This window comes from Antennarius striatus, chromosome 12 (assembly GCF_040054535.1).
Source record: "Antennarius striatus isolate MH-2024 chromosome 12, ASM4005453v1, whole genome shotgun sequence".
Taxonomy (NCBI): domain Eukaryota; kingdom Metazoa; phylum Chordata; class Actinopteri; order Lophiiformes; family Antennariidae; genus Antennarius; species Antennarius striatus.
Window position 1 is genome coordinate 12875728 of NC_090787.1, and position 27532 is coordinate 12903259.

General features: G+C 38.4%; 1 protein-coding gene across 4 annotated transcripts; it reads right to left on the reverse strand.

The window, feature by feature from the left end:
* Positions 1-5344: 5344 nt before the first annotated feature.
* On the reverse strand, positions 5345-27288 carry grb14 (growth factor receptor-bound protein 14). 4 transcript variants are annotated; one of them, XR_011037712.1, is made up of 14 exons: positions 19391-19668; positions 18836-18992; positions 15093-15214; positions 14892-14966; positions 14622-14759; positions 12952-13062; positions 12749-12868; positions 12385-12447; positions 9945-10061; positions 9464-9533; positions 8936-9023; positions 8449-8542; positions 6255-8295; positions 5345-6159 (listed from the first exon to the last, which is right to left on the reverse strand). XR_011037712.1 is itself a non-coding variant. In XM_068329753.1 (13 exons), the coding sequence occupies exons 3-13, from the start codon at positions 15183-15185 to the stop codon at positions 8149-8151; spliced, it is 1116 nt and encodes a 371-aa protein (XP_068185854.1). In that variant the 5' UTR covers positions 15186-15214; positions 18836-18992; positions 27150-27288; the 3' UTR covers positions 5345-8148. The 4 variants fall into 4 exon arrangements, 3 of the variants coding, with proteins under 3 accessions (XP_068185854.1, XP_068185853.1, XP_068185852.1); XM_068329753.1 differs by lacking the exon at positions 19391-19668 and adding an exon at positions 27150-27288 and having other exon boundaries at positions 5345-8295; XM_068329752.1 differs by having other exon boundaries at positions 5345-8295; positions 12749-12844.
* Positions 27289-27532: the final 244 nt, after the last annotated feature.

Sequence of the window (27532 nt, forward strand, 5' to 3'; positions counted from 1 at the left end):
CATAATATTGGAAAACTTATGTATGACCTGCATCAGCATCATCGCTCTCAGTGCTTTTCCAGAACAAAAAAATTGAATTGGTGTCACTTTCATTGAGCAAAACTGTTCTACTCAATAAAGGATGTACTGTACATTTTTATTCATTGTTATATGTTTAAAAGTATTGGCATTCAGATTTAAAGCAGTCATAAGTATATATTTCTATTTGATGTCATTGATTAAGTAGGCCACATTTCAGCTCCCACAACTCTGATCACCATCCTATGTCCCTGTCTAATCTTCTCGGTATGCAAGTTATGTTGATTTACTTCATATGTGTATGTTTGTGTTTTAAATTTAGGATACAATGCTTGCTTTGTAATTTAAAACCAATTTATCTGGTTTGTTTAGTACATTCTTTGTTCATATCGGTTTGCTATTTTTTGTCCCGTAGTTTTAATAGCAGTTGGGTTTCTAACAATATTTTGCGACCTGTGTCCACCAAGACATTCTTCAAAAGGTGGTTTATCAGATTTGTGCTGGAGAATAAAATCCACTATGTTCATCATGACCACAGTTTATTGAGTTCTCTTCTTAAATTGTGTGTCAACTGTGAGAAAATGACAAAACAGAAAATGACAAAAACTAGTTACAAATTAGTGCCCATTGGTACCAAAGACCATTAAACACACCATTCTGAAACATCTTATCCAATGACATATTATATTGCACTGTACACAACACTAAACAATGAAATGGATAAACGTTATTCATTATACCATGGCTATAATTATTTACTGATGGTTACTCAGTATTTGCAATATATGTGGTTGCAGAACTTGCAAGACAGTATCCACCCGGACATACATCGATCAGCATTAGGTTCTGATTAGTCAGCAAAGTTTCAGGTCTGCTGAGTGAAGACCTGCAGAGATGAGATGTAGTGTGAGTCTCATTTCACTTTTTCACAGTTTTTTTCATACATTTTCTGTCTGTTTTTTTTAATCATTTGTTTAAATACACAAATAGATAAATGCTTTGTATATCGGACAAATTGTGCGCGAATCAAAACCATATGATTTCATTAATCATCTGCACACCAAATAACATAGAAAGAGAAGTAAATCCCACTGTGAAAACATTGTCCTCTTATTGTTTCTAATTTCAGCATGAACATACATTCAAATTTCATTTCCTTTTTTTTTTTCATAAATGCATACAACTGCTATATTTATTTAGCTGTGTCGAAAGTTTAACTTGAATTGTGTCACACGATAATTTTTCCTTCATTCAATCTTTTGGTAATATTTCAATAATTTATTGTGTCAGAGTTACAAACAGTAACAAACTGCATCTTCTTCATCAGCAAAACAACCACCAAAACATTTTAAATCATGAAAACATGACATCTACAGAGTACCTGTGGCAGCTGTCTATTTTGATGAGGAATTGTGGTCATTTTCACCAAAATAATAAAAAAGACATTATTTTAGAAAGGAGTTGCTTGTCAGTATAAATACTGCAGGAATGTAATGAAGTGTAAATTCATTATTTTGTTTTTATTTGGTTTCTTCCTGCCCTCTTGTGGTGATAATTCACATCACCTCATCAGCAAGAAGAGCCAAGTGAGCAGAAATTAAAGGGACAGGAAAGTCAAAATGAACCAGGTTTGTATTTGAAGTACATAATTAAACAAAAGTTTCCAAGCTTTCTAGAATGTATTTTTGAATAAAGATGGATTCTTATATTTGTTCCTAACTCCTGTGATGTTGGAACAACCATTCACCCCACAGGTAACCATGACTTTATCGGATTTATCGTTTCAGTGATCGTATTGTGTTGTAATATCTTCCCTGACTGATGAAGCGACGGGTGTCGCCGATGATGTATGACCCCAACATGACTACTGGATACGGAAACTGCTGCAGCGCAGATTTTAGGGTTTCCTGACCACAAGGATGAAGCCAGACATCAGGAAATATAATTTTTCATTTTTTCATAATAATAAACAAAATATATATCACTTTACCATGAGTTTCCTATACATTTAAATGATTTTAAATAATAATAATATAAAAAAACAAAGACAAATGGGATGTAAAAATATTTAAAAAGAAGAATTTTCATGTATATTGCCTACTTAGGAAAAATACACAATTACATAGACAAACATCAACTTTTGAAATCCAAACAATATATTTTCTTTACGAATTATTAAAGTAACTGATAATTTTTTATTATGAACATTTGCGTCTTGTGTATATTAATTAAATGTTTAGGTTTCTGTTTTGCTAAATGTACAGTACGCCACCTTAACTAGAAAGAAAAACACCTTGACTCAATTAAAACAATAGATTTTTACGAAGACATCAAGGCAAATGCGCAAGCCGAGTAAATTAACATGATTTAGAATCAACAGTATAATGCAGTAACATGGATCTTCCTTGACTCTGAGCCAGATTAGATGCAGAGTGAATCGGCTCACAAATTCCTAGCAAAAGGTCAGCATGGTATTGAATTTTTTCAAATATTTTTCAAAATACCTCCTGGCATTGCAAATATTTTTGACCACTGCGTAATACTTTGGGGAAGAATGAATCCCCACTCCTCCATGCCCATATCCCTCACTCTCTCTCTCTCTCTCTCTCTCTCTCTCTCTCTCTCTCTCTCTCTCTCTCTCTCTCTCTCTCTCTCTCTCTCTCTCTCTCTCTCTCTCTCTCTCTCTCTCTCTCTCTCTCTCTCTCTCTCTCTCTCTCTCTCTCTCTGTCTCTCTCTCACACATACACACACACACACACGCACGCACGCACAGATACCACAATACAATGCCTGCCAATCTGCACAGAAAAACACCGCTCTGGGTTATTCATCGATTGACCATTCAAATCCCAACATATGCTGCTCTGCTTCTATTTCACCACATTCTCAGAAATGGACCATTTCCTAATTCTTCCACAAGGCTTCCTCTGTTCAGGAGTCACTCGCACACGATGTAAATGAGCAAAAAGTAGGCAGGAATGCAAATCGATCCAATACGTGTGTAAATGTGCTTGTGCATGTGAACACATGCATATCTGTGTGTGCAACCGTTCACAATTTGACCTATTTTGTAGAAAAATACAAGGACAATATATCACGCTAACTTCTGCTCTGTAACATTGTTGTAAAGTGCCCCCTGATATATGTCATGTTGTTTTGAAGTTATTTTTTTCACAGCAGCATGTTATGGTGCGGATGCTACTGAATATAAAAATGTGAATCTAAGACTCTTGGTTTACTTTTACTCTGTAATAACATTCATCCCAAGTTCTGCACTGTCAAACATCTCAGTTTTACTTTTATTTTCAACTCTTTCTACCCTTAAAGTAAAAAAAAAAAAAAAAAGCTTCCCACTTCTAGGTGCCCCCCTGTTATTACCCCTGTCGTTCTCTTTTTCTTGCCCATACATTTGATAATCTAAAACATCCGTCCATCACCACTAGAAGCTGTGGTTTTCTGTCTCCCTGCTGTCCAGGGTCTGACATCCAGGGAGAACTCCTCCCCGCTGAGATGCTGCCCATTTGCCAGACTTCAGCATTTGTGGGAAAAGTGGGCAACTTTTACATGGAGGACTGCCCTAATATTGTTCAGTTGGTAGGAAACCACACAGGGTGCTGCTCTTCAAATTCACTGTTTGATCATGTGTTCAGGGATACATCTCGCTCTCTCCACCTCCCTCTGGCTCACCATGTTTGTTGTTGTAAAAACATGCCTTCACAATGAACATTTCCCAATTAAAATCTAAAATAAATTACATAATGCCTCAATAGGCGTCAGCATATCACCACACAAAAACACAGGTTTACTTGGATTTTCACATTTCATCTGAGAAGCAAAGGTATGCCTTTCAACTGGGGATTAGGAGGGGATGTGGCCTCTACAGGGCTCCCCCGGAGCAAAGCCAGTCCTCCCATGTTAATTTCTCAAGGTCAAAAACAACCTCTGCAACGTTTCAGCTTTGAAGATGGACTGAACACACAACAACAGGAACCCTGCTGCAGGGGGAATAAAGGAACACACAAATTCAATAGAACTTCGTCTACCTGCTTGCTGGGTTCAAAGAGGATGGTTATGGGGGTGTCAGGCACAACAATAGACAGATACATCTGCTTAGTGTGAGTTTGTACAGGAATTGATGTTTAAGAAACTTTTGGCTTCGGCTTTATAAAAGCAGTAAGTCGTACTAAAGTAAAAAGAAAAAACAAGCTGATCTGCACTATTACCATATTCTCTGGTCTTGTCCCTGATGGTTAAGGTCCTGCAGGAATAAGCATTAATATGACCATTCATCACTCACTTTGTTTTACACACTGTACTGTCTGGGTATAATTGAACTACTTTACATTGTAGTCAGGAAACCAAATGCAGAGGATTAAAACAGATTCTGTTCCCTTATGTATTAAAAATAGGGCTTTTGAAAAAGCTACATAGCGTGTGTCTTACCTTTTGAGATTTAATGACTATCCAGTGATTCCACAGAGAATTACATCCAGTAATTGATTATTAAAACTTGAAATTGCAAACCGCATCTGTTATTTGAGGACTGTTTTGTCCTTATAATTAACAAAGCTCGGCACTTACCGTTTGCCGAGTACAAAAAACCTTGAAATATTCATCGGAGATTAGAAAGGCGACTAATAAGTAAATTCTATATGGTTAATTATCTTAGACATATTAGGCCAAATATGTCCAAAATACAAAGAAACACCCTCCCAGGACAAAAACACAAACATGGTCTGTAAAGATCATGCTGGAAGCAAAAGAAGTGAAGGTCTGGTTGAAAATAAATGCATGAATATTATTACTGTTGCTGTATATAACTTAAGTAGAGATTTAAAAAAGGATTATCACCATTAAATCAATGTGAAGGGATTTCAACACCTAAAACGCTTTTGACAAAAATTTATATGCAGTTTTCAACTGCTTGATTTTTTTTTTTAGAACAATTTGATACATTTTATGAAGCACAAATAGAGAATTTGCTCTAAAATAAGCTCTAATATATGAGTGGAATCTGGATAGGTAGAATGCAACATTCTGAATTCACACTAAATAAATATAAAATATAAAAAATGTTCTTTCATGTTTACTTGATTATGATTATTAAACATTACAGGTAATGTACAAATAATCAGTACCTGAAAGTCTCATCAGCTTCTGATCTATTATCTATTTATTAAGGAAGCATTATTATTATTATTTTAGTGTTTCACAACTGAAAACTGAAAGTTTGTGCAAAATGAATCGAGTAAACCACTATTTATGAATAACAGCCCAAAGTTCATGTATAATTAAACCTGAAATATTTATTCAGCATTGTGTGATGTGTTAATCCAGCAATGATCTGCATTACTTATGAGTGGAAAACCTGGAAGAGATGAACATATTTCACTTATTTACAATTTTATTCTCCCACCAACCTGTGATTATCTCCTTGCCAGTCCACTATGAAAAGTGAAGCTACTGTAAAAAACTGTTGGATGTCCTTCTGGCGATAGTCCTGATGGGACAGCCCTTTGCAAGGGGAACAGTTAAAGCCTCCAACCTTCATTGTAGTACATCCCCTTAACAAACCTAACCTCATTTCCTCATAGACTCTGCATAGACTCATACCAGGCCCAGAAAATGCCCTTTAGTGGATCAAGAGCAGTGCAAACAGCAAGGTCTTCACTTCATTGCAGATAATCAGTAACTAGCCAAAGACAGCGGAGCAAGATAATTGAATACAGACTAGGGGAATACAACAAGAGGGGCATTTAAGAACAGAAGTTGAGACTCTCAAGTGCAAAACCTGAAGTCATAAGATTGAGAGAGCAGGCAGGAGTAAACCCAGTGTAGTGGTGTGAAGTGTTAGTAACAGTGGTGGTTGTCCACGAGGGCCCAAGACAGCGAAGAGAGGTTTTATTTACTGGGAGAAATACTGTATCCACAGGCCGTTTGGGCAGGATGGAATGGGATGAATTCATTAAAGGAAGCGAAGTCTCTCCCAGCTGCCATCTCTCCCCCTGCAGCCAGACTCCGATCAATGGCAGGAATACATCCAAAACAACATTTAGCACAAGACCTCGGAAGCAGGGGTGTATTTAAGACTTCTCTGTGTGAGCGCATCTCCCCTGGATGTGAGCACAGTTTCAAAATGTGCTATTGAAGTAAAGCAGAGGAGGTAAAGGGGCAATGTGTTTGTATCACAACAGAGAAGATTGTTTAACACAGAGGCTTCCAGACAAGATACTCACCATTACTGTTGTAGAGGGAAACACAATCGCCTCCTCTGTTTTTATTCTTATTCTGTGGATGCCTGAAAATTGGTTGGAAATGAAAATATAATTACAGTATCTTAAACTCATTTTTTCACACCTGAAATATTACATTACTTAATAGTTATAAGGAACAACAAGATTGCTGTAGGTGTCATTGTGTAAGTCCCCATTCCATGATGTATGCTTTTCTTTTAATACAGTGACAGGTGATCTATAGCACTGGAGTATAAATGTCCCAAATTTTAAGTTACTTTTGTTAAGTTCAACATAAATCCAATTCCAAATTCTGTACAGTTTATGCGTATTATGTAATTTTAATAGCACTAGAAAGGTGTCAAACACGAACCTGGGTGAGCAGGAGCAAAATGCTTATACTACCACCTAGCGGTCATAAAGATTAGTGACACGCTGACGCTCACAGGAAGACATCTGTATGCATAGCTTTACATACTGTACGTCTTCCAAACTACACAGTAAATCACACTTGACAATGTCAGGCTAATGTGTCCCATAAACAGGCTATATCGAGTGACTAAATTTAACTTCGAGCTGAATCTCATTAGATAATCATGACTTATGTGTTCACTATAAAAATCTTTGTGAACAGAGAAGTGTCCCACTGTGTGCTGATGAAATGGCTCAGGTGGACATTTCATTTTGTAATGAGATTGAGTTTTTTGCCCTTCATGTGTATCATTGCCTTGCATATACCCTATTTACCATGAAAAGACAATAATATATACAGCAGTGTTATTTTAAATGAAGCTTAGTGATCGATTGCGTCACATTGTCCTAGATCTCATCTGGGTGTCCGAGCAAAGTCTCCACGTGCTGTATCACCGCAAACATATATAACACTATGCTGTCGATTCATAAATATCACTGAAACACATGCAACTCCTTTCAGACTTTGTGTTATATTATACATTATGTAAATTTCTATAAATTCAAACATTACAGTTTGACCTTTGAAAATGGATGACATGACACTGTACATTCACATCAGTCATAATAAAAGTAAAACCTGTTACTAAGCTTTATCAAACTGTGTACGAAAAACTTTAGAAAATATAAAAACCTAAATGTTAATTTACAATGAATTCAGATATGATCAAAATCAGTTGCAGCAGTTGGAATAATACAATATTTCCATCTTGAACTGATTCTAGACAATTATGACATAAAATTCAATGCTCTTGTTCTACCACACGAATGTGACTACAGCAATTTAATGTAATATAAACCTTTCATTTAAATATACAGTGCAGGCTTGTGAGGTTGTGTCCTGAGAGTTAATATTCTCTCCAATATAAAAGAACAATTTTCTTTAAAAAATACCTGAAATCTTAAAGATATTACAATGTAAAGTAGTGTAGCTTAGTTTTACTCCATCGTACCACTTTGTCCAGCATAATCTGCTATATGATAAAAGACAAACTGATGTCAACATTTCAATTGGACCATTGTTATTTTTTGACATCTTTTTTTTCATTTTTGTTGTAGTGTTAAAATCACAAGCTGAGAGCAGTGCACATTTATCTCCAGGCACATTTACAGTCAGAGTTGGACTTTGCACCATGGATTTACAGCCACACACATGCTGGGAGCAAAGAATGACATTCACAAAAAAAACACACAAAAAATACATATCACCCTCAGCTGTGCATCAGTTATTTTACAGTCTTTTAACAAATTCAGATTTGTCATGGAAGAAAAAAAAAGGAGGACTGTGTTACACAGTTAGTATGGCTCTTATGGTACTCTGTAAATCTTCCCCGTTCACCACACGACAACACTGGGAGTAATTGTCCAGAAAGTCTGCAGAGTCAAAGATGCATATGGGCCCTCAGGTGTCTCTTGGGGTTCTAGTTCACAGAGCAATCCGTGTACAGTGGTGTTTAAGCTTGCAGGGCAACACGCCGCGGTTTAGCTGGTAAAACTCCACCAACTGGATCAAGTCAGTGAAACGTGTGTGACCATCATCCAGACTGTACAATACGTCCCCTTCATCATCCATCTACAAAGGAGGGTGCACAAGCATTATGCACATCCACACATACAAAAGGAACCACGCAAGTTATAAGTAACTTCATGAATGCGGCGCTGAAGTTTGGAAGTAGAGTTGAGTGCTGATTATTATGAATGAAAGGACTGACTGGAATGTACTCACCGGCAAGATCTGAAAGTGTTTGATTTTCTGTGTGTGGCACAACGACAGAACAAATGTCTTAGGGTTACTTTGGCTGTCCCTCAGAAGAAACAATCTAAATAAATAAATAAATGAAAAGAGAGCCTTTATTCAATGTATCACTTTTACCCAATAAAGACAGTCCCTAAAATACACATAATAACTCAAATAATTGCTCTTCCAGTATAATATTTTATGAAGACGCCTTCAAACATAATAATGTCACTAAGACAGTGCAGCTGTAATGTTTCTTCTATCTAGTTAATTTTTCAAGAAAGATGTTTTGTATTATTTTGTATTTCTCAAATGCAACTAAATTTAAAGGATTCAGTGACTGAAATTTGATTTGATTGAACAACTAATCCTTTGTTCAATGAGCAACCATCATCCTCAATTGATATTAGGCTGGTCTAACTTAATATTATTGCCACACAGAGATGCAGACAAACACAGGAACAGAGCTGTTTACCCATCGACGAGACCCTGTTGCGTGATCACACGCTGAGCCTCGTCCCGAGACATTTTACCATGAAACCAGGACTGAGTCAAGTGGATACCTGGAGAAAAAAAACCGTATACACTATATTACACATTTAGTTTCTCACTTGGGTACAAAAACAAATCTCAACAAGGCAGTCAGAGACTGCAACATTCCGCGACTTACCCTGACCTACTTTCAGGGTATGTCAGGGTACCCTGAAAGTAGTACCTGACTAGTGCATATGGAGAAAGCCAATGTGAGTAAGACCATAGATCAGAGCTAGTTCATAGGTAGATCAAAGCATTAGCTTTGATCTAGGGTCTTACTCAAACTGGCCTTCTCCCTCGTCTTTTTATCTTATCCGGTTCCTGAGTGTACAAAAGTTGAAATTTGACCTAGACCTTGTTTTTTCAAGGTCAAGGTCATCATCTCATTTTCCTCCCTTCTGCTGCCCGAGTAATGTGCTTTTAGTTTCATCTTTCTGTCTTTAATAATGAAAACAATTATCTTACCAACCTAAGTTTGACAGCGAGCCCTGCGAGGTGGAAGGACTCCCATGTCCACTCAGGCGGTGGCAGCTTTTCCTCTGCAGCCAAAATGAACCAAAGTCACAGGTTTACTTGTTGATAAACAGAAGGTTCATCCTGTTTCTGTGGCGCGTGTATTCAAGTGTAATCATATTAACATCTTACATACAGTACCTTCACTTGCTGACCTCATATTGTTTGAACCCACTTTCTGTACAAATATTTATATACTGTTCATTCATACTGCAGCATTAGTATGTAATAACTGGTTCCATGTACATTAACATGTATGAAATAGTAATATCACAACTTTTAAAATCCATTTATAGTTAGAATTTCGAGTCAGTTCAAATGTTGGCGCAGTACATACGGTACAGTATTTCCACTGGGTCAATCCTTGCTAGAACTTTCTAACTCCAGTAATGAAATGCTTGTCGTGTTGACACAGAGAGCTTTATAGGCAGACTCACCCTCCACGACAGGCCTTCCTCTACAGCCACCGACAGCGCCTCAGACGGGTTCTCGATCACTCTGCCCTTTTGACCAGAAAAGTCCATCGCCACCAGTGAACTCTCTGAAATGCTTCTCTGAAATAATATTTGTGAATCTAAATGTTATTGTAAGAATGAGTGTGGTTTTTAGCCAGATAATACATTACAATAAGAATATATATGTATTTTATTATATACATGAAGGTAATTTTCCTCATACAGCCAGCTGTGTAAGAGGCAGGCATCTGCTGCCTCGTGGTTTTGTACTGCCATCTAGTGTCTGTATGGAGTGACTCCGTCTTCATTTCTTGAGGAAATTTGGTTTGTCACATTTTACTCCTCTAAGTGCCATAGACAGTACCTTTATTCACTGTTTAATTCAAATTATCACATTTCTTCCTACGACAATAATGATGTGTGTTGAATCACTATCTGATTCCTGTGATGCAAAGCCATTGCTTCAAATGTTCAAAGATGTGCTGCACCTTAAATGTCTTCATAGATCTGTAACAACTGAAACATATCACAGCTCTTACAAAATTCAAATGCATTTAAATATCAGGTGAATTTATCCCTGCAGTTTCAGACCTTCCTGTTCATCACAGGGCTAATGCCAGTGATTTTGTAGGGCGTACGGGATAAAGTACATTCATTCATTCCATTCATTTTCTGCCGCTTCATCCGCCGTAGCATGTCATGGGGAGCTGGAGCCTATCTCAGCTGGCATAGGGCGTGAGGCGGGGGACACTTCGGGCATGACGCCAGTGCACCGTGAATGATAAAGTTTAAATAAGAAAAACAATAGTAATTGTGGGTGACGCACTTATTTTCAAACATATTATTACCGAGACAAATGAGTATGGGTTACTTTTAAACTCTTTACTTAAATGTTGCTGAAGCTGGTCCTACAGTTTAAATGATCTTTTCTCAGCTGCAGAAATATTTCCTGAAAGCATCTTTCGCTTGATAATCCAACCCACTGATAAACAACTCGACTGCACTTAGCAAATTCTATTCCTGACTTCCTGCCGTCAGCCCAAACAGCTGATGGACAGTCACAACACTGAGGTTCCCCAGCCTAATGAAGCAAAAAAAAAAAAAAAATCATGTCTGCATCGCTGTTGCATTAATTTTTATCTTGAACTGGCATATCAGATGACATTTTCAGTCGTTCATCATCATGCCTGGTGTAAATATGGCTTCATGGTACGTATCTATTCACACTGATGTGGGACACATACTGTACGCATCGATGAAAATCAACCAGTCAGAAAGTCTGACTGCTCCTCGAGCCAGAGTGGCTCTGACCACAAGCTGAACCGCCAGTCTATCATTCTGTGGAAGCGTCTGTCACTTCTTACCTCCAGCGTCACAGCTTTAGTAGCTGTCTTGCCCTGCATTACTGTACTCAAATAAAAATTTTGAGATCTTAATGAATCAGCCCTTTTGTGAGAGCATGTCATGCTAAATCTGACAAGAAAACCACAGAAGATTCATCAGCCTGGCCTGAACCTGTATTTGGCAAGTTCATGAATGTGCTCCCCTATCTTTCTCGCTAATCCTCTTGGCGAGGCGGTCGGTCACATAAGACCCATGGGCAGCAGACAAGAGGTGATGAGTTGTTAAGTCTAGGAGCAGCTGATCACTATGTATTTTTAGAATGCAGCAGGTTCATCAACATGCCCAAATGTCATAAATAGATTGTGTTCACTGCCATGAAAATGCTCCCTGTAGAGCCCAGTTCTATTCTGGGACAGTAATCCAGCATTAACACATAGAAGGTGCCTCATTCATCTTATGTAGTTACATTACTACATTGTTATGCATTAGCCTGTCTAAGCTTCAACAGATATTTTTCACATAGGTATTTTCTTATGGACACTGGGGACAATGGAACAAGCTATAAATCTAACCATGACATAACAATTTGTAAAAAATGCAAACTTGTGATACAGACTTTATCTGTATTAATTTAATGGATATAAATACAATATTAACTTTTATTAGGTTTGGCCTGGTTTATCTTCCTCAGTAAAATATTTGGACTTTTATTTACCAAATGTTGCAGAAGGATGCCAGCCTTATCACTCTGCTGTTTGATTCTTGGCCAGTACTATAAGGCGACTTTAGCAGAGATTTTTAATTAGGGAGGAAAGCTGCCTTCTGTAGTCAGAAACAAGGCTGATCAGTGCACAGTTTGTAGGCAGAACACTGAAAGCAGTGCGATAACATGGGGCGTAACATGAAACAAACTGCAGTTCATTTACTCTGGACCCATTATCACAACTGACTTTGTGCACATTGTTTAAGGAAATTGAATGCAAACTTTATAAAAGATTTTTTTTTAAATCTGAGGATTACATTATTTAAGATTCTTTTGTGACACATAGATAACATTCAATCAAAACTTTGACCTTACCATTGGTGAAGTTTTTTGCTTCTGGTGTGGCTGAATGAAGTTTTGGTACAGTTGCATCCCATACTAAAAACATAATAGTTGACATTTTAAATCATAATCTCAATTGTAGTGTACAGATGAAAAATTGCAGATAGAAGTAGTTTGTTGTTCTTTACTGTATATTATATTTAGACTACCAGGAGATTGACTAATGCCCTAAACTTCATCCAGACAATGAACACATGCTGCTTCTATAAAAAGTCAGAGTGCTAATCCAGCATCACTCAATAGTTTCCCTTGACCTCCTCTCAAAGTTAAATCTGATTCTAACACTGACTCAGCATTCCTCCTCTTAGACATCACCCACAGCTACTGACAATCCAACCTTTAACAAACGCATGGCTGTGATCCAGCAGGTCCTGGTCTGCTCATCATCCGCACAAAGCAGCTTCAAGTCCCGAGTCGAACTACACTTTGTTGACTGCAAACAGAAGTTCCAAGGAGACTAAATGAGTCCAAAATAGTGTGAATCAATACTCTACTACAGTAGTGCATATTTTGTGTGACTCTGCCAGAAAATTACAGTACCTTGACACAAAGGCCATAATCCGTAGGGGCTCCATGTAGTTTTTTGGCTGACAACACTGTGTAGATATCACTGTCACTGAAGTCTGCAATGAATTGAAGATGTCTCGGTTCCTGAGAAATGACAAACCATCATGATAAAAAATAAGTGGAATTCTTCAAGTTCAGATTGATTTAATGTTTCGGGTGTAGTCTTGGGGCAGCATGCTCTCCCCGTGTCTGCGTGGGTTCTCTCCGGGTTCTCCGCTGCCTCCCACCTCCAAAAACATGCACTTCAGGTTAATTTGCCGTTCCAAATTGCCCGCAGTGTGTAAGTGTGAGCGTGCATAGTTGTCTGTCTCTGTGTGGCTCTGCGGTGCACTGGCATCACGCCCGGACTTTGCCCCACCTCACGCCCTAAGACAGCTGGGACAAATCCACTACGGCGATAAAGCAGTGATTAGAAGATGGATGGTTAGATGGATGGATGGAGGTGTAGTCTTCATCTACACCAATCTGTATATGAAGGATGGACATGCACCTAAAGCGTATGTGGACCTTTACTTCAATTTATTAAATCATGTAATGTATAACTGAAGAACACCATACAGATTAAATTGTGGACTAATTTCTTAAATGTCACGATATCTAATATAAATCTAAAAATGTGAGTAATGGGTCAATAGAAAATGTAATTTGACTACACTTACAGTCTGGACCAGAAAGAATATGTCAGCTCATTTAGAACAAATACAGGGCACCTAAATGTCGACAATGTAAATATATCAATGAATAGCAGTGTTATCAGTTCTTCTGGGTGTGGCTGCCTAATAAAATATAATAAAAGTGATAGGAGTAAAATTAAACATATTGATAGGAGCTATATTGAGACAGTATCAACAGCTACATTATGCTTAAGATAAATGTCCAAGAAAAAAAAGCCACAAAGCCACCATTGTTCTGCCTTCATGTCACACACCCTTCCCACTTCCTTATATAAAGTAATGCCACAGACATTAGTGTCTATGCTGATTGACTAATTATGTGCCTGACCAAAACCACTAATGAAGGGTAAACCTGCAGGAATAAAAGTGGGCACTACACCAACATCTTCCTGCACTCACCAACAAAAGATCTACTGTTGTAGGAAATTATTAAAGCAGTTGAGAAGCGGTTGTGTTGACAAGGCTTGTGCCTAGGTATAAACTTCACTTGTCAGCAGCACAGTGAGTCCTCTTTCTGCCTGGCTGCTATGCCAGTTGACCTAAGGAAAATCAAGCTCAACCTGTTCCTCTGGCCACCCACAAGATTGAAGATATTTAGACATACTGGATAGATAGATAGATAGATAGATAGATAGATAGATAGATAGATAGATAGATAGATAGATAGATAGATAGATAGATAGATAGATAGATAGATAGATAGATAGATAGATAGATAGATAGATAGATAGATAGATAGATAGATAGATAGATAGATAGATAGATAGATAGATAGATAGATAGATAGATGGACGAATGGACAGATGTACGTATATTAAATGAAATGGTGATCATATGATGTACAACCAGAGGATTAGGATTTCCCTGTATGCTTACCCTGCAAACTATGCATTTAATTAAAAAGGTGACATAATTTCTATTAGCTTTTATAATGCTTTGAGTTTCAGAATATCATTTTCGATTACAGACCTTGGAAGTTCCCTTGTTGGAGAAATAAAGCCCCGACCTCCGCAGCACAAAATAAAACTTCTTCCAAGACTTCCTGGTTTGCTCTTTGGCATGCAGGTATCCATGTATCTGTGGACAGGTGCTGGAGTTGAGAAAGATCTGTGATGGGCAGAAAAATATTTGGCCAAAGATATAAAAATGCAGGAAACAAACAAAAAAAAAAAAACGGATAGATTGAGAGTCTCACTAATTGGTACTTGAAAGTGCACTGTAAAAGAAATAACTTTATACCTGTATAAGCTGAGAATGATCTACCATTCCATTAGTTTCACTTGACAGGGAGACCATATGATCTGGGAAAAAGTCCTACCAGTGTGAGAACAACGACTGGTTATTACAAGATGCAAACAATGGTGAGGATATACAGTAAGTAGTGAATATGCCAAAACAAAGAGAACATATCAAGGGCAGAATGATGTGTCAGAAACTCACCAAGGGTTTCCTGAAGAATTCATATTTAGCGTAATTCTTTCTAAAATACAGCCGACTGTCTGAGTCTATTCCCCAGCTGGACAGTACCTCCATAACAGACTCATGGTCCTCAATGGTTCTTTCTGGTCAAAAGGCAAGAACAGAAATGATAGGCTACACTATCCAAAGCTGTTTAAATCAATCCACTGGACTTATAAGAAAGTTTCTTGAAACGTTTCGCCTCTCATCCAAGAGACTTCGTCAGTTCTGAAGGTGGCTGGTCTTGTCCCAGCTTATTAACCCTGTGGGGTGTGGTCAGTGCTAATGCAGCTGAAAGAGGGCACACGCCAGTGTATTATTGTGCCAGTCCCAAGCCTGGATAAATACAGAGGGTTGTGTCAGGAAGGGCATCCAATGTAAAACTTTTGCCAAATCAAACATGCAAATCAAATCTGGTTTCTATACCGGATCGGTCGAGGCCCAGGTTAATAACAACCACCATCGGTGCTGTTGACCTACAGGGTGCCGGTGGGAATTGGACTACTGTTGGTCGAAGACGGAGAGGTGGAAAGTGTGTTCGTAAGAAGAGAGACAAGAGGAATGTCAAGAGTATAGGACTGAGAGTAGGGAAGGTGAATGTTGGAACGATGACAGGAAAAGGTAGAGAGTTGGTTGACATGATGCAGAGGAGGAAGGTAGAGTTACTGTGTGTCCAGGAGACCAGGTGGAAAGGTAGCAAGGCAAGAAGTTTAGGAGCAAGGTTGAAGTTGTTCTATCATTCTGTAGATAGGAAGAGAAATGTGGTAGGAGTTATCTTGAAGGAGGAGTTTGTTAGGAATGTCCTGGAGGTAAAACGAGTGTCAGATAGAGTGATGAGTCTGAAGCTAGAAATTGAATGTGTGATGTTCAATGTTGTTAGTGGGTATGCTCCACAGGTAGGATGTGAGCTGGAAGAGAAGAGGAAATTCTGATTGGACTTTGATGAAGTGGTGCAGAGCATACCTAGAAGTGAGAGAACTGTCATTGGTGCAGACTTCAATGGACATGTTGGTGCAGGAAACAGAGGTAATGAGGAGGTGATGGGCAGGTTTGGTATCCAGGAGAGGAATGCAGAAGGACAGATGGTGGTCGGCTTTGCAAAAAGCATGGAAATGGCTATAGTGAATACTTTCTTCTAGAAGAGGCAAGAACATAGGGTGACCTATAAGAGTGGAGGTAGGAGCACACAGGTAGACTACATCTTGTGTAGACGGTGTAACCTGAAGGAGATCAGTGACTGTAAAGTAGTGGTAGGTGAGAGCGTAGCCAAAGAGCATAGGATGGTGGTGTGTAGGATGACTCTGGTGGTGAGGAAGATGAAGAGGACAAAGACAGAGCAGAGAACGAAATGGTGGTAGCTAGAAAATGAAGAGTGTTGCATGACTTTTAGAAAAAAGTTAAGACAGGCTCTGGGTGGGCAGGAGGTACTTCCAGATGACTGGACAACTACAGCTAATGTGATCAAGGTAGGCTAATGTGATTAAGGGCAGCAGTGGCTCAGTGGTAGAGTTCGCGGTAGAGTGGTTTGTCCTATGATTCAAGCTCCGTGGTTCGATTCCCGCTCCCGCCCAAAAACACCCGGAGATGAGCTGACAGTGGGAGGTGTCAGCTCACCTCCGGAGTACTGCCGAGGCGCCCTTGAGCAAGCCCCCCCCCCTTTACAAATTGCTCATTTGGGGCGCACCAAGAAGGAGATGCCTGCCACTCTACCTCCCCTTGCATGCCTACAGGCCCCCTTGTGTATGTGTGTGTGTGCTTCAGGGGCCTGTACACACTAATATATATGTATGCATGCGTTTGAATCACTAACTAGTGTGCTGTCTTAATTTCCCTTCAGGGATCAAACCTATATATATATAAATAAATAAAAATCAGGGAGACAGGTAGGAGAGTACTTGGTGCAGCCGCAGTAATACAAAGTACATGTGTGTGAATGAGAGGGACCCAAGTGGAAGAGTGACGTTAAAGGGAAAAGTGATCAAGAGGGTGGAGGATTTTAAGTACTTAGGCTCAACAGTCCAGAGCCATGGAGAGTGTGGAAAAGAGGTGAAGAAGCGTGTACAGGCAGGATGGAACTGGTGGAGAAAAGTGTCAGATGTGATGTGTGATAGAAGAGCTTCAGCTAAAATGAAAGGAAAGATGTACAAAACTGTGGTGAGACCAGCGATGTTGTTTGGTCTAGAGACAGTGTCACTGAGGAATGACAGGAGACAGAGTTGGAGGTAGCAGAGATGAAGATGCTGAGGTTCTCTTTGGGAGTGACCAGGAAGGATAGGATCAGGAATGAGTACATCAGAGGGACAGCACATGTTAGAGGTTTTGGAGATAAAGTTAGAGAGGCCAGACTGAGATGGTTTGGACGTGTCCAGAGGAGAGATAGTGAATATTTTGGTAGAAGGATGCTGAGTTTTGAACTGCCAGGCAGGAGGCCCAGAGGAAGACCAAAGAGGAGGTTTATGGATGTAGTGTGTACTAATGAGGGTCATTAGCATGAGACACATCACCTGGGTTAATCTGCTGAGACATTCTTTAGGGAGTTTTGAAAGGACCTGATTTACAGCCATCGTCGAGGAGCCAGACATGTTTCAACTACGGTTGTTGAAACGTGAATAGCACTGACCACACCCCAAAGGGTCAATAAGTTGGGACAAGACCAGCCAGAATTGAAGAAGCCTCTCGGATGAGAGGCGAAATGTACTCAAGAAACTTTCTTAAAAGTCCAGTGGATTGATTTAAACAGCTTTGGATAACCATGACCTGCATAACTGAGAACCTACATAGAGAATAGGCTACACTGTTTTCCAGTGTTCTTTGGACAAACTATGAAGAATAAACTCTAATGCCAAACCAAAGTTAAAGAATAAGTATAAATGTTTTAAAATCCCACTGCAATTATGTTTGCAACAGATTTTAGAGTTATGCTGCTTTACTTAGAGTTTGATTATTAACCTTGTGCATTGTGTAACCTCTGGATCAGAACGTGCCCAGTCAAGCAGTACAACATCAATCATTTCCTAGAGCTTAAAATGACTGCTCAATTAATGGAAAACATTTTTTCTTGCCGATAGGCCTATGAAACGCTGTTGCACAAGGATCTGTAAACATGAAAGCAAGTAGTCTTCAAGACTCAAGTAACCGTTTGTAATTTACACTGCCTATAAAGACCTTAATGAAAATGACATATGCTGTTTTGTTAATTATTTAAATGAGCATGCATTGATGTGCAACCTGAATCTTCACATGAATTACATGAAGTAACACCAACAAAAAAAACATACCTGCTGTCATCGGCCAGTAATAAACTCTAACCCTAATCCTCATCAGTCCCAAAATCAGCTCAGATCGTTTAGTTCCTCATGTGAAAATATAAATATTATAATAAATACATAATGAGAAACAGGACAGAGCCCTGTTGTTATCACACATCTCTCCACATTTCACCAGCCTATTCCCTGCTGCCACTCCTTCCATTAAATCTAAGCAAACCTCACCCATAGGACTAACATTACCATCACATGATTGATACCAGCGCATACAATAAATATATCAAATTTAAATGAACCAAATGTGCATTTGGACCAACAACTTGTAACATGAAATGCTGCCGTACATTATCATTCAGTTTATTGTCGAATTCAGTAAACCCTTTTTAAAACCCTGTAGGAGATTTGCGTAATGATTCAAAGATTAAGATTGACACAAAAGATTCTTTTTAAAAATTGTACCGATTCCCAGATGGGACAGGTGTTCAAAAAGGGTCCAGCTGTGGTCATCAATGCAGTTGTTCTTCAAGATAAACAGTTGGCAAACATCCTGGGCTGTGATGTCAGTTGGAACCTCTACTGCTCTGCTCGTGTTATCTTCATTGTAAACTTTTATTACCTGCAAAAGAAGCGCAGAATTAACAACCAATTCGAAACGACAGAGCAAGGAGTGGAAGAAAGAACAATGCTAAAAGTGAGGATAAGTACCAGACAAATTAATCACTTTGACCCACATACACCAGTAACACAGCCCCTACTTTCTACTGAAGTGACAAAATATTTAGAAAATCAAGAGCTGATTAAAGCCCTGTACAAACAAAGAAGAACAGGCAGAACATGAAAAGGTGAAAAAGGATTTGAAAAGAATAAAACCATCTGGGAAAACTGCAAAACACACACAAACACACACACACACACACACACACACACACACGCACGCACGCACGCACACACACACACACACACACACACACACACACACACACACATTTTTATCCATCAGAAAGAAGCACTCACCCCCCTATTTGGAGTTAAGCATGGTTCCGAGTTTAAGCAAGCTCTGTAGCCGATGCATGGCTGAGTGCACAGCATCGCAAAAGTCAGCTTTTGACAGGAAACTTGAAAACACGCATAAGACAGCACAGTGAATGGCAGCAAGGAAGCAAGAGCCTCTCCCTGCTTCTCTCTTTCTCTCTCTGGAGCTCTTTGGCTCTCTACTCCTCTCTCACTTTCTGCTCCTTTCTCGCTCACAGTGGAGCTTGAAAGTGGCAATCAGACAGAACTGCCTCTCAGCACAGGGCTGTCCCTACTGCTCATATCTGTGTCGCTGGGACTTGATACCAAATCACCTGCTAACTTGCTCCACCACTGAGCATTGATCGAGAGAGAGAGAAAGTTAGAGAGAGAGAGAGACATACTGATATCCAGTTACATTTCTATTAATGCTATAAATATGACACTTATATAATTGCTGAATTGATTGTGAGAAGAGGGGATATTTTCTTTGCTCTACTCCCAATGAACATTCCTACAACCAATGTGCTCTCAAACCATGCTATGACAAACTTCAGTGCCAAAGTCGTCTATATTTAAAATATAATACGCCATCAATCGATCAGATGTTTGCAATGGCCAAAAAAAAGAGCGTCTGTCATAAGTTACACAGTTTGAACTGCATTTACATTCACGTGGAATGAACAGCTCCCAGACTAATTCCCTCCAGCCCACAGAGCAATGGTAAAGGAACCACTTAAATGTAATTTTTAAACCTGATCCATATAGCATGTGTGGTTTAGATGTCAGGCAGAGTGTGTTTGGAAGAACATGATGCTTTTTGTCAAGAGGAAGGAGACAGTATTCTCAGACATAACTCAGGCTTGTGTCCACAAGGAGTCATCAGCAAATGAGAGCCTCAAGCTTTGACATCACCCTTCAGTGTAAACCTTTGAGAGTTTAATCAGCCAGTGAGGAGCATTGCAAAGCAAACATCTTTGTTTGAGGATGCCTAACAAAGACAAGGGCCTGCACAAAACAGATTACTCCACACTCCAGTGTTTAAGTGACAAAGCACAACACTGGAGGTTAAATATCTAAAATCTCCTTGCAATAGAGGCAAAAGGCTGAGAATGTGTCACCACAGCGCAAAATTATACTGATTTAAAATACATAAAGATCTAGATCTAAAAAGTGTTGCTGTTGATGTCTGCTGTGAGCCTGGACTTCAGTTAATATGCTGTGGGGTAGAGGCTCTGAGAGACGCATCACATTTCACTATGAACAGGGTAGGGATTGTCAGGGGCAGAGGAATTGGACGCATTAGCATGACAGTTGAACGGTCCATTACATATCCCACACTAACTGTAAATATTGGTTTCATGCATTTTTCATGTTAATGAGATTGATTGACAGCCCCCCCAACCCTAACCCTGACTCTTCAGTATACTGTACTGACAATACAAATACTTTTTTTTGTACGTGCAACATTCAGTAAAATACTCCTCTAGATATTTTTTTCCAAGTTCTTTTTGATAGTGATTCTATCAAAAAAATGAGGCAAAATTAAACTGAAATTGAAATAATGTACAATTTAGAAGTTTGACAGCTACTAAATAAAAGTAATAAAACTTAAGTCTCAGAGCACAACCTGCATATAGCAACCACTTATATCACTAGCAAGATGGAGAGAGTAGGTGACTATAGTGTTATACAATAAAATGTTATGCTGTAAATTCTGTTACTACAAGATCACATGAAGCTATTTACCTAGCCATTTGCCTGAACAGAGAAAAGAAATCAACATTTGTTGGCGTGCGATGCAGAAACATGCTTTGCCAGCTTCATCATGTGGGGCTCGTTGTGTTTCTGCGCAGACTTCTGAGGGATTATACAGGGTGTTGTAAGTGTAGCAGAATTCACTGAAATGTGATCCTTTGTTATGTTCCTAAATATATATGTAAATCAGTGTTGTCTTTTAAGATTTACTCAAAAGAGAAAAAAAACAGACAACCAAGACACTACATTATGTTCATGACAAAGGTTAAAAAAAAATTTGAGACAGATGGACTACGTTAGGCACATGATGTGAGTGTTGAGGGATTTAGGAAGTATCCTCATGGACTACACAATCCTTGACACATTGCCTATGAAACATACTACTGCCAGAGCATATACCACACAAACAGAGCAGTTTCTCCATGGTTACCTTCAGGAGCCAGGATTTTGCATTTTATTCAGAACTGCAGTCAAACAAAATAGGACTTTGTTTTTTTAATTTTTATTATCAACTCAGTTTCCAAAAATGTGCGTGTGATCAATGTGGATCAGTGTGGATAGAGAAAGAATATGATGATTTGCAAAAAAATCAGTCAGAAATGAATGAGGTCACCTCGCAACATATTAGTAATATGACTGAGTTTAAAAAGAGCATCCCACCAAGGCTGCATCTTTTTGAAGTAAAGATGATGCAGGGTTGACCTCCTAAAACCAAAAACAAAGTCTCCGGGCCCTCAAGCAGCACTCCATGAAAACAGACACACTCCTGTAGTTACATCCCAAAATGGACTCAGGGATATTTCCAAAAGTGTTGTAAGTGACTCAGTTCATTGCTGCATCCACAAATGACAGTTGAAACTATATATGCATAGAGAAACCTGTATATAAACCAGACCCAGGCACACCGCTGCCTTCAATATGCTATTTTCAATTTCATATGAGATGTCAACAATTTTCTGGTTGCTGTATACTCTTTTTACATACATTTTAGAAAACATGACAATTTTTTTGGAATCAAGTTTATAAATATTTGATAATCATATGTGAAAAATTATAGACATAGTCAATACACATGTTGTATGGCGGTCATCCTTGTACACTACACTGATCTATCGTACATTAGTGTATACTTTAGAAATTCAAAATAGTTACAACATTCATAACATTATTACTTTGACTGCTACAAATTACTGTATTATTATGTATTCATTTTTTTCAGTCAGGTCAGGCTGAAAACACAGAGGAGGAGGAGGGTACTGTTAATCAATGGTTAGGAGTTTCTAATGAATGACCAGGGTAGGGAGAACACTGCATAAAAGGCTGATGTCCTTATCAGTGAACACAGAGCTGCATTCATCAGCAGTAACCCTGATCCCAATGTACACATACTTTCACCTGAATGGCATTCATGTCCGCCTTCATGATGGCAATCAAGAAAACTGTTTATGTTGAAACAAGCAAACACTTCCTTGTGTTATAGAACAAAAGTGCAAGTATTTAGATGCTCTGTTATGATACATAGATTGTTTCAATTAGGTGTATGTTGCAGTCAGAGCAAAATATGAGCCCATAACTCACAAAACATGAATGGGGAATGAGGTATGGATAATACTATGTGTTTGTTATACAAGTAATAACAGTGGTAAGTGTTGTTGCACTATAATTTCACTGTATTTGTAGCTCTTATTTATACAAGGAGCACCATGTGTGCTTAGTTTGGCTCCAGGAAGGTTGGTTCTTCTCCTTTCTGTTAAGTTAATCTCACAAGTCACAATCTTCTTTGAAAATGGAGGAATTCATTACAATCTAGCTAACTTTGAACAACAATAATATACTGGTAGAGATTTTACCAAAGACAAAATACGAAAATATGAAATTTAAGACTCCGCGGTGCACTGGCATCGTGCCCGGAGTGTCTCCCGCCTCACGCCCTACGTCAGCTGGGATAGGCTCCAGCTCCCCGTGACCCGCTATTGTGGATGACGCGGCAGAAGATGAATGAATGAATGAATGAATGAATGAATGAATGAATGAATGAATGAATGAATGAATGAATGAATGAAATTTAAGATTTATTGGGAATAATTTCCCATGGGAAACATGCTGTATTCACAAAGACATAGTTTAATAGAGTATAAAAGACTGATAGAAAGTTTTGTCACATGGTGCAACAACAGTCACCAAAAGCTAAATCTGAGCAAAACTGATGAACATGTGATGGAATACTACAGCTCACATGAGTGGCTGAAAGGTTCCTGCAAGGGTGGCAGAAAATGATACAGATATCGGTGTTAGTGCCAGGAAGCTTACAACTCAAAAACACAAACTTCATGCACATCTCAAACCCAGAATACTGCATTGTCATGATGCAACAGAGAAGTCCAGATGTCATGAAATTCTAGCGGTGATCTTGAGAAAAAAAATAGGCCCATGTCATGTCACAATGACCTTGAGTTTTGGCCAACACAATCTAATCAGTTAATTCTTGAAGTTGTGTGATTGTTTGAGCATTGAAAAGTATTCCCTCAAGGCTCTCCTGAGAACAGGATGAAGAAAAAGAAATTATTAAGTCATGGGCCAAGGCAGTCCTAGGCTGGTCAGGGTAAATCCTGACATTGAGTATGCAACACTACATGTAGTTTTGCTGCACATAAACTCCTCTGTTAGACTTTATTTTGAGGACGGGACAGTGTGAACTGTTTGCCAATTAGACTCCTGGATTATCCTTGAACTGCAGTTCCGCAGCTGCAGCCCTATCGCTGAGAGTTGCTGAGGATGTAGTTTCCAGCTATGTCTATCTCTGAAACCTTCAGAAAATACTGGAAAACTGACCATCTCAACCACATATAGGATCTTCTCTGTAATGACTCAAACAGATGCTAATGTTTTAGTTGCAATGTCCAACAAGATTTTTGGTGGAGAGAATTAACAAAACCAATGGTGCAGAAGTGGAGTACAGAAACAACAGAACAGCAGCAAACACAAGTTGTCAAACTTCACAGATAAGGCTTGTTGAAAGCCAGTTACTAACACAGTTGAGCTTCTGCGGTTTTACCATTGCTACAATAGTTTAAAAATATTATTGAACTGTTTTGGCTGAATTTAGCAGACATGTCTCATTCAGACATATTTAAAAAAAATACCAATAGAATACTTAACATTATAGTATTATAACACCATGCACGATTAAAAAGAAGCCATCATCATTTTTAAACATGTTTTCACACTTCATTCTACATCTCAATTTATCAGAGGTTGAGATGATGGCTTATCAGATTAATCTAACAATGAAAAAAGCAGCAATTTTAAATCAGAATCTATATTTGCATGATATTATTGATAAACACAACTTGTAAAAATCATAGAAACAACATTTAAATTAGGCAGGTCCTAAGGTGAAGCAGTGCTCCACATGCGTAATGATTTAAAACAGAATACGTATAATAGAATTGCCCTTTGCTTCCTTTGCTGTGCATTTGATGTGTGCTCCAAATTAAGCTGGATGGAACATTTTACCTTATTTTAATATACATTTGCATAGTCAAGTAAGTGCCAGCTGCAATCAAACAACCTGCTGTGTAACTGATATTATTGTCAGCATTAGTTGTTACTCGATGGGATGCAAATCAAAGGAAAAAAAATAGCACATATAATAAAAATAGGATGCCAACAGAATATTAACATATTCATGAGAACAAAAGCAAAGGAAAGCTCATAGAGAGCTCTTTCATAGAGTACACTCACATGAGCATGGCATCTGTCCAGCCCCACGTAAGAAGACTTAAATTTAGAATGAACAGAGGGTTGAATTTAGCTAGTACAGGGGGACAGAACATTAAGATGTTAGTAGCCAGTACAAAAGATATGGAAGATTCCTACCCGCTTCTGCAGACAAAGTGGTGTAATGGCAGGCAAGGTGACTCTTCTGGCATGGAAATTCATGTTTCTGCCTTAGATGCACATTTAGCTATGTGAAAATATCACTTCATAGTAACTGACCATTACATTGATTTAAGTTGTAATTCTGATGGATAATGTTGAATACGGTAATAATTACAACAAGCTTTTTTATGTGTTAATAGTTTTGGAAGTTATACCTACATCCTCCACAGTGAAAGTGTGAGAAACTAAGTCATGTTGCCTCCCCTCCTCACAAAGTCCTCCTTTGTCCTTGGGAATGTAAAAGCTTTTTCCTTTTCTCTCTTTTTAGAAAGGCCGTTCCTATAAACAAAACTAAAAAAAAAAAAGTTCTCGTGGTAGAAAGAGTTACAGTATTCAAGGCTCAGAAAAGCTCAAGTACTTGGAAATTCTGTCTCATGATATGAAGTTTAAAAAATTCCCAGACAAAGAAAACAGTTCAGATTGTTGTGACTTTTGTTTTGCTGACAGACACTACTGGGTTATTTTTAGTTAAGAGACTTAATGAATGCTGAGTTAATAAAAATCCCAAGAGTATATGTGAAGTAATTGTTGCTGTTTGAAGCAGACATTTGCACACACCTCAAATAAGCCATGCCTCTTTTCCCTTACTGACTTTTTTCGTCAAACAACTGTTGCAGTTATTTTTTAAGTACAGTTTACTCACCTTGTTTTTTTTTTTTTTATATTGACAAAAACCTGATGTTTTGCAAATGCAGAGTACATAACTGAATTTAGGAAATTAGAAAATGCCCATCATTAAGATCAAATCTATTCTACAGTATTTTTTTAATAGGATATTGCATATATTTAATTTAAACTACTGAGCTTCTTTGAAAGCATAAAGGCAAAATATTATCCTAAGTTTAAATTTGGATTTATTTTTTGTTTTGTTTTTATTTTTGGTATATAAATGTTTCTTTTAATGTACAGTAAGTAGACAGATAAATAATAAAATAATAAGTATCTAATTTCCAGTAAATGTTCTGTTCTCTTTGTGTCAGTGCACAATATTGTTTTTTCATCATGTAAGCCCTCGAGGCAGACAGCTTTCCATAGCAGCTCTCACTCCATCATAAGCAATATATGTTTCACTATGAAGTTTTTTCCTTTGTCATGTTTAGCTAATTGTGGTTGTGTCACACAACGCCATGTGAGTATGCCATTTTTCAAAGCTTTTTTCAAGCCCACTAGGATCATGACCATTATTAAAGCATTAGGTATCAAATAAAAGGTAAACAGTTCTAACTAAGCATATGAAAAGCCGTGTAACCACATGTCCCGGGTAACCATTAGCTACAGGTGAAGGTCAGAGGTCAACAAATGCACAGCTTTTAATGGTAGATGGTGGTCTAACTATGCTATTATTCTTGCCCAGTGGCCCATCAGTGACTCAGGAGCTGAAACCCAGTGAAGCCCATTGGTTTGTGTGTGATGAGCCATCTGGTGTCTGAATGCTCAACGGGAGCTGCATGGAATATTCAGCGGAGCTGGACCTGATGAAGGTTTAACACTGCAGGCATTCATTATTATTATTATTATTATTATTATTATTATTATTATTATTATTATTATTATTATTATTATTATTATTATTATTATTATTATTATTATTATTATTATTATTATTATTGTTGTTGTTGTTGTTGTTGTTATTGTTGTTGTTGTTGTTGTTGTTGTTGTTATTGTTATTATTATTATTATTAAGATGAGAGGTAAGATAATCCTTTATTGTCCCACAGTGGGGAAATTTATCCAAATACATTGATCTCATTGATTCCTGTGATTCTGAGAGACCTTGCCCAGAAGAAGCAGCATAAGGTTTTCCTAAAAATGTATCTTCAACAGCTGAATCCTCCTTTCTATGGTGTAGATGCAGTAAAAAGGAGAAAAGTTTCTGTAAACAACTGGTGGAATGTTGATGTTTGTGCTGGATGTGGATATCAGGAGCTTCAAACCATTAATATCAAATCATGTATGAGATGATCCACAGTCCTGCTCTGACAGTCTCGTTTTTGCTCTCTGGATGAAGTGGATCAATTCTCCTATGACAGCCTGTCTCAAACATCCTGACTGTTATGCTCACTTAGTTTGGTGTGTCACTCTGTTCAGATGAACTTCAGCCATCATGAGGATGCGGCAGGCATTTTCCTGCCTGGTGAAGAGGAACTTCCTGTCTCCGATCCAGGTGGCGTTCAAGCAGCCTGAGGGCCCAGCTACACTGGCTGCAGGTGAAGACACACACAAACAAACACACATGCTCAGATATTCTCTGTCCTGAGAATGAAGCATATTCTATGTATAGATGGACAACAACCTGCCAGGCGGCATCTTCCCCATCGTCTTCCATCCTGCTCCTCCTTCAAAATAAATTGTCCTAGACTCAGGTGGCATCATCATTACCTCTGTGCAACTCTTTTTTGAGGCTCATAAACATGACTGTTCATGTAATGCATCCAAAACTGATGA

Coding starts and splice junctions, on each gene's coding strand:
- grb14 (XM_068329751.1), bottom strand. CDS start 19,465: ATGCTGTGCACTCAGCCATGCATCGGCTACAGAGCTTGCTTAAACTCG. Junction 12,448..12,748: donor CAGCCATGCGTTTGTTAAAG/GTTGGATTGTCA, acceptor TTATGTTTTTAG/TATGGGATGCAACTGTACCA. Junction 9,534..9,944: donor AGGAAGGCCTGTCGTGGAGG/GTGAGTCTGCCT, acceptor TTTTGGCTGCAG/AGGAAAAGCTGCCACCGCCT.